This window comes from Lates calcarifer, linkage group LG15 (assembly GCF_001640805.2).
Source record: "Lates calcarifer isolate ASB-BC8 linkage group LG15, TLL_Latcal_v3, whole genome shotgun sequence".
Lineage (NCBI taxonomy): Eukaryota > Metazoa > Chordata > Actinopteri > Centropomidae > Lates > Lates calcarifer.
The window spans coordinates 27,131,206-27,138,971 of NC_066847.1; the positions used below are offsets into that span (position 1 = coordinate 27,131,206).

General features: G+C 36.3%; 1 protein-coding gene across 1 annotated transcript; it reads right to left on the reverse strand.

Annotated features, from left to right (window-relative positions):
* Positions 1 to 479: 479 nt before the first annotated feature.
* cmtm8b (CKLF-like MARVEL transmembrane domain containing 8b) lies at positions 480 to 4,107 on the reverse strand. The gene is made up of 4 exons (XM_018684411.2): positions 3,937 to 4,107; positions 2,349 to 2,522; positions 1,526 to 1,645; positions 480 to 1,133 (listed from the first exon to the last, which is right to left on the reverse strand). The coding sequence occupies exons 1-4, from the start codon at positions 4,066 to 4,068 to the stop codon at positions 1,047 to 1,049; spliced, it is 513 nt and encodes a 170-aa protein (XP_018539927.1). The 5' UTR covers positions 4,069 to 4,107; the 3' UTR covers positions 480 to 1,046.
* Positions 4,108 to 7,766: the final 3,659 nt, after the last annotated feature.

Below are 7,766 nucleotides of genomic sequence, written 5' to 3' on the forward strand. Positions count from 1 at the left end.
ATTACTCCATTTATTTTTATTTCTGTTTATTTATGTTTGCTCCATCCTTAAAACACAGGATTAGAATCTGCATTCACTCCTGTACTAACTCACAAGGCATAATCAGAATTTATTTCTGTTATCTTAAAAAAAGGTCAGCATTCCATTTTAGATAGTAGACACCTTCATTTGTTCTTTTCACCTTCACTTTCTTTCACTGTCATTATTTTTTTCTGCATTTACTTTTTTCTTTTTTTATAATGTATAAAAATATCTTATGTGTGTGTATTTAGTGCTAATTACTAAATGTTAGCAACTAAACTAAAATAGTGAACATAGTAAATATTTGAATTTGTGTTAAAATTTTTGGAGCAGTAGCTTTCTGATCTTTTAAAATGGCTTCTATGGAACTATATCTAATTAACAATGAAAAAAATAAAATGAAGGAGCCTTAATTAAAAGCATTTTGCACAGCTGCATCACTGAAGGAAAAAATGCAGTAATATATCACACCTTTAATCAAAACCACATGTATTTTGTGGAAACTGTAAGGATAACAAGAGATTATTCATGGTTTTTATGTTTCCATATTTTTAATGTAAAATGTTTGCCTTATTAAATTCTGTTGCATGCAACATACAACATTTTGTGAAATGTACGATTCAGGCTTTTTTCCTCTTGTGAAAATAAAGTAAAAACAGCTTGTTTGGATGTAGTAATAATGAAGCAAAACACTTGTAAAAAGAGTAATGAGTCAAGAAAGATTGAACTCTGATGGTCTATTACCCAATACCTGTACCCAATATTTTCTCCTTTTTTGTCTTATTTTGTTTCCACAGTGGGGACAATATGCACTTAGTCACATACAGCAGCAAACAATTTGAAAGTTTGAAACTGATATATGTTCTCAATGACCTCTGCTTTATTATTCTTCATTATATTCTTCTATACAAGTTTTAATTTGACTGAGGCCTTGTGTTATCAGAAATTGAATCTCTCTCCATCAGACATGTTCCTCATACTGCAGAAAGCCTGATCAATGTTGTCATAAAACATGAGACATGAGACTACTGCTCCTCTTCTGTGGTTTTCCAGGCACGATAGCTCAGGTAACTGCTTCCTGCATAGCACAGTGTGGTCAGAAAAGCAAAGAACTGAGTGAAAGGTGGAAAAGAGGTAAGAAAAAAGAACACAGGAAAATAGAGAACAAAATGAAAGAAAAAGAAAATGTTTTAAAATTCAACCAACTGTATATTTGTAGAATTTAAAATCCTCCACAGATCATTAAAATCTCCTCAGTCCTAAAAACAGCACTGAGGGCATGACCTTGGTGTCCCTGTTGTAGATCTGCACAGCTACACTGCACTGCAGAAACCCTGACTGGTTTTTTTGTTTGTTTGTTTTTTTAATTCATAGCCTGCACTTCACTTGTTTTTCCAACACTGTGCTGCTTCTCTTTTGTTTTATAAACTCCAATGATGAAACCAGATACATGGATAATAACAAAACATTAGTATACAGTACATTTTAACAAAAGTGCTCTTACTGCAGATGCTGCCCAGCAGTTGTAGTTGTGTCGCCCCTTAATGGCCTGGTTAACTGACAGAGCGTCTACCACTGCTGTCACCAGATAGAGTGCTGCTGCACTGCAGTTCAAACATAGCGACTAGAGGAGACAAACACAAACAGTGAATTACAGATAGAGACACAAAGCAGTCCAACAATGTCTCCTAGAGATTACATTCATATAATGCTAAACTGTTTCCCAGGTATGATGGCATGGTAACATAATCCCTGCTGGAATATATATATATATTTTTCATACATCATTTGTTTGTTTGTTTGTTTGAGAGAAATGCTAAATTCATTAACAACAGCAGAGTGGCCTGAAAGTGGTTGAGGTGGACAGCAGGCATACAAAGTGCATCACTGTCACAGCAGAGATCGGAGTCTGCATCCACAGTGGACTGATTCTCGTATTGGTTAAATGTAAATAAACCTTTCCGTCATTAAACTAGACGACAGTTTTCCCTAACCTTTACCAAGTAATGTGAGGGTCTAAACATGACCACAAAAAAGTCTGACACTGCTGTGGTGACTCTAAGTGGATATTGTTCTGCAAAACGAGATGTTTTGGTGGGAAACACATGCTGCCTGTGAACATTTTACTGATTCAAATATGTATATTTACAGCATTTTCCTCATTACGCCAGTAGAAGATGTAACATTCCTACAAAACATAGTGCGTGTTGCTAATTAGTTGTATATAAAGTTAGACAGGGTGGGGCAATCAGATCATTCTGAGTGAAGAAGAGAACCAGTGTGTGTGTGTGTGTGTGTGTGTGTGTGTCCATGCATGCACACATTACCAGAGTAGTCCAAGGGATCTGTGATATCCTTTTGTGAGCGCCAGTGAGGTAAATTATAAACAGGAAAACCGTCTGAACCCAGCACAAGATGGCAACAAACATCACCCAGCACAGGGCAGACAGTTGAAAATACTCTGTACCCCCAACCAGAATCCACACTAACATACCACACACCTTGAGGAGAGGAGAGGAGAGGAGAGGATATTGATTTACTTCAGTGTTCATGCCTGTGTTTGGTGGTGCAGGATTACATTGTCACACTGTAAATAAAATGTTTTGAAAGAGGAAAAGATAAACCTGGAAACAAGAGTAGAAAATGAGGTACGACACGGGTTTTTTGTTGTAGGCTATTTTCCCACAGGCTGAAGGACAATATTAAATCTGTCTATACTAAATGGAGAAAATATTTGGCTCAATTTCTCTTTGTAAGAGATACTGAGCTTTTAAAATCATGAAAAGGAGATAGATATGGGACATGAAATGTAGCATTTTGAGCAAGCTGGTGGGCAACCAGAATGACCAGAATCAAATGAACTTAACTAAATACTGCCACAAAAATCAATGTTTCCTGTCATGTTTTTTAATCTGTTACTGTTTTATTTATTTATTTATTGTTGATGTTCTATGAGTAATTTCCAAATGACATTAAACCCTATGTTCTCCATCTCCACTGCATCAAAGTATTGTGGGAATGAGTAGTTAAATTTCTTTCCTCCCAACACTATTCCAAACCCACCCTTCCTGTTCCACAACAAAAGATTCCTGCTGGATGTTTCATACCACAGGAAGAAAACTTTTTCTTGTGTGAAACATGACTGTGAGCCAGTTGGTTTCTTGAAATTTATTACCAAATTACCAAATTAATCTAATTTCAAGTTATAATATACATAAAGTATGATCTCACAATCTGTTTCTATCAATCTCTTTTCTAAGATAAACAGCTTTAGAGTGTGTGCAATTCCATTATACTTTAATCAGTTTCAATTTTTTGCAATCCGATTCCTCCAAATGTGGCTTGCCCAGTCCTCTGAATGGCAGCCAGCCAGACTGTATTTACAGAAAAGCTGTCCTGTCTTTTTCCCTCAGCTGATTTGGAAAGGAAGAGAGACAATGAGGGAGACAGAGGAGGAAGAGTTGATTTGCCTGATGTGTCTCTGGTTAACTTCCTATTTTCTTAGAAACATAGTTTTTAGTTGAGGAATGCCACAAAAATCCATTTGCTATTATTACTCAGATGAATTTGATGTTTATTTTATGGAAAAAGTGAATAAAAGTAAAATCCTCCTTTTACATGTTTCTGTACAGTGCACAGCTGTATAAGGATTATACTGTAGACTAGAAACAGCCTAAACAGAGATCCAGCATGTGGTGGTTTGTTGGTTTCTGCATTACCTGGTCAGAACATGTGCATTTTTAACATTAGTGTAACATACTTTTCTGATGAATATCAAAAGTATTACCATTTCCTGATAATGGCTGTAAAAGTATAATCAGATGCGCCAATAGTAAGTTCTTGTCATTAGCTCTAATGTCACATCAGGACTGATCAGTAGACGTCTTAATACTTAAAATCCATTTTCACACTTACTATCTCAGCCAGGAGAAGAATTCCTTCAGCAGTTGTGGTGAAATGTTGGTCGAAGGACAAGGTGGAGGTCGAGATGTTGTACTCTGGTACTGAGGGACTCCTGCGGCCCGACACCACAGCAGCTCTCTCCATGGTGCACTGACACAGATGGTGTGTGTGCTCTCTGTGAGGTTGTTGCCACAGCACAGGAAGTTGTGTTCCTGTCCCGGAATCCAACAAGGACACCCCTCTATGAGCTGATAAATATTGTACATACATTAAAAGCAGTTACATGAACAAATATTTGAGTTGTGCCCTGTCTCATTTGCCTTGATTTAAAAATCACTAACTCAAGAAAAATGACCCTTCTCTCCTGTGGATATTTAAAAAGTCCATAGATTTACACTGTTCAGTCCATGTGGTGCTAAAAAAAATAGTTTGATTTTATTGGTTTGGTTTTATTGTGAAATGGAGATAACAATCCCTTCAGAGGTATTTACCGTTTAATGCAAGTAGAGGAGTGCTGAGTGAAATCTACTTCAGGATGCAGTTATTATTAGCAGAGTTCTGCTGATGATGATAAATGATACTGATAGGCAAGAAGAAGAGGTGGTGTCTGTGTGAGGAACCAAAGTGCTGCTACTTATAGTTTTGCATATTTTAGCCCCTTAACTACAATTATTGATTATTTAGGTTGATGTGCTACATTCAGGTTGTCATTGTTTGTGAAATGTCACTTTGTGGACATTCAGTCTTTCTTGAGTTAATCCAATATAATGAACAATTTATTTTCATGGTGAATTAAAAAATGCATTGATATCTAAGAGCTGCTAAAAAAAAATCATCATTGGGCAAAAAAAGCCACAGAAGACAAACAAGGTAAAGGATACAGAGATAAGGTAATGTCAATAAGACCTTTTTCTGTTGAGAATCAGGTGTGTATTTCATCAGAAAATGCAACTTAATGGATGGTGAAGTATCCTTGAGGACACCAGTAACAAAAAAATAAATAAATAAAATAAAACAATAATGAGACAATAAGGGCAACAAATACTGACATATAATGAACCAAAAACAGCTCAATTTAAACACCCTATTTGTATATGATGAGATTCATACTTATCCTCCCTCCAGTATGAATATGATACACAACAACAACACTTAAACCACTAAACACAAGACATCGCCTATGTCACTGAAATACCAATTTTCTTTGCACATTGCACTTGACTTGCATATCAGACCACAACTGGCTCCAAACCAGTTGTGAAATCACAAAATCCTGTTTATATGTTCACATACTAAACTCAGACTTAAGGTGAGCACAGGAAACTTTCCCCTACAACAGAAGAATATGAAAACAGTTCTCTAGTGACAAACATCTGGATGAAATAACCATGAGAAAAACACTTTCTGAGTGGAGCAGATCTCCAAGGAAGAATTCTCTGTTGAGAATTTGTAGGCAGTGGATGGCTTTGACCACTGGGGGGTAGTAGTCATACATGGATGAAAAAGAAACCTGACCAGAGGAAGCAGCAGAGTACAGGGACAAAAGATGTAAGGTTGTGGCTCACAAGGTTGGTTAACTGTCTACACTGTGGGTCCAAATTGAAGTTTTTACTCATTTGTTTGTACCTGTTTGTTTTTGTTAACATCCAAAGGCCACACTGATTCATTTTCTAGATGCTTACTCACCAAAGAAATAGGTGAAAATTAGGCCTGGCTGTACTTAAACAGAAACGTAGGTAACTGAATGTCTTTATAACTGTTTATGTCACTGCTCATGATGCTTTTTTAAAAAAAAAATTTAAAAGATTTTACAATAGTATGCGCTGATTAACAAATACATCCTTTATTTTAAAATAGATAAAATCTGATTCCCATTTTATTTGCATTTGCATTTAATTAGTAGGATTATGTGTTTATCTGGCTGCAGTTTCCCCAGGAGGCAAATTCCAGACTGATTGAAATAACTAGGTGACTGTAATTTCAGCCTTATGATTTACTAATATTCATTCGGGGATGAGGCCAACAAGATTCTTGAATTTACTCAGAAATAAGGGATTCATTGGGTTGGACTCCAAGTTCTCCCTTCCCTTTACCAAATGCAAACAAATAGACCAATAACCTTCACATAGAGATGCTTTGTGTTGCTGTGCTGCAGTCAATATCCTGGACCGGGTATTATCTGACTGGCTATTTTACATGCTTTATCTTTTGGTACTTGATAAACTGCCCTGCTGAGCACATTCTGCTCTGTACAGCAATATATCCACTGCAGCAATCTATACTCTGCATTACTCTCAGTCTCCATTTACTTGGGCTGGTGAGTGGCTACATCTAGCCAATACAATAAAAAACTAATGGACAACCAAAGCATTTCTTTATACAGGATTGGCAGCCTGTAACCAGACATGTGCGTCTTTCTTTGCAACCAATAGATTTTTTATATGAGCTATCTAACAGCTAATTATCACAGCAGGACTTGGGTCATTTCACTTTCATTCTATTAATTAAAAAAAAAAAAAAAAAAAAAAAAACTATCTCAATGTCATTTACTAATGTCAGAGTGTATTCCTAATTATTTCTTCACAGACTGACGTGACCACTTTAAAAAAGTTTTAGGTTTTACAGAAAACCCTGCTTTGATGTACATATTATGTGGAATATTGTGGTGTGGTGTCATCAGTGGCTTTCCTGAAATGGTAAATTAATTTGATTTTACAAGTGTTTTGTGTCTAACATATTATCGCTTGTCAATCCAAATTCCTGAAACTATTATAGAATGAATATTGGGGAGGGGGATAGGCACATTTGTCATGGGTGTCTAGTAAAGTCCACTTAGAGCCCTACACGCTTATCTTATATAACACAAATTAAGCAAGCTTTTTAGCTAAGGTGTGCCAGCCAGCAGAGTATCTATACCAAGCCTATTAATAATGGAAGTCACTGTCGATGTGCTCTCCTCAGCTGTGCTCATGGGTAAACCCTGATTGATGACATGGTCAGTTGGAGTTGTTCTTAAGTTATTTTAGAGCTTTCTTGCTCATTGAATATCTCTCCATCTTCCCCTACCAGTCAGTTCTCCTCCTTTCCTGCTCCAGATGCACATCTCACCATGACTTGCCTCTCTATTGCTCCAGTCATCTGGTATTATTGATCCCCATAAGAACAATGTGAGATTTCAGTTTGGCATTAATCACTTGGAGCATGTGCTCACTAAAATGAATTGGCTTCATGAATGTGAGTATGTGTCTGAGTGAAGTAAAATTTTAATGCTTAAAGATTTGTAGAGATGGACAGAGTTTTGTAAAGTGATCAAAAAGTTTGATAATTTTATGAGATGTTGAAGGAACATGTACAGAAAATTAAAAATGTAACAGCGAGTAGAAGGAAAACCTTTTAATACGAGGAAATCCTCATCACTGATGAACATACAGGTAGTATGGAAGGATCATATCAATGAATGTCTGATCATGAACTTCCATAGTCCTCATTATAATTAGTAGGAATGGAACCTTTTTGGCTCATCAGTAATCTAATGCCTCTTGTAGTTGCCACTTTCTTGTGATTATGATGCTATTGTTTAAGCAGCTCAATTAAATATGAGTCTTTCCTTTAATTCCATGAAATACCACAAAGGCTTGGAGGCATACAGGTAATCAATGGTTATTTCCCTGCTTTTGTAATATATTCTGCATATGATTGCAGACACACATGCTCATTCCCCTGGCCTTATATCTGATTTCTGATTTGATCGTTTGACTTATGATCATGATAACAATAATGAAGATGGAGTATTTAAATCTAAGTCCACTTTGGCTTTATATAACCCAACTAGTAAATTAGAA

What these genes read in the sequence shown, in the direction of transcription:
- cmtm8b (XM_018684411.2), bottom strand. Translation starts at nt 4,068, where the DNA reads ATGGAGAGAGCTGCTGTGGTGTCGGGCCGCAGGAGTCCCTCAGTACCA. An exon ending in TTCTTCTCCTGGCTGAGATA is followed by an intron (nt 2,523 to 3,936) that starts GTAAGTGTGAAA and finishes CCTCTCCTCAAG; the next exon opens with GTGTGTGGTATGTTAGTGTG. An exon ending in ACTGCTGGGCAGCATCTGCA is followed by an intron (nt 1,134 to 1,525) that starts GTAAGAGCACTT and finishes CCTTTCACTCAG; the next exon opens with TTCTTTGCTTTTCTGACCAC.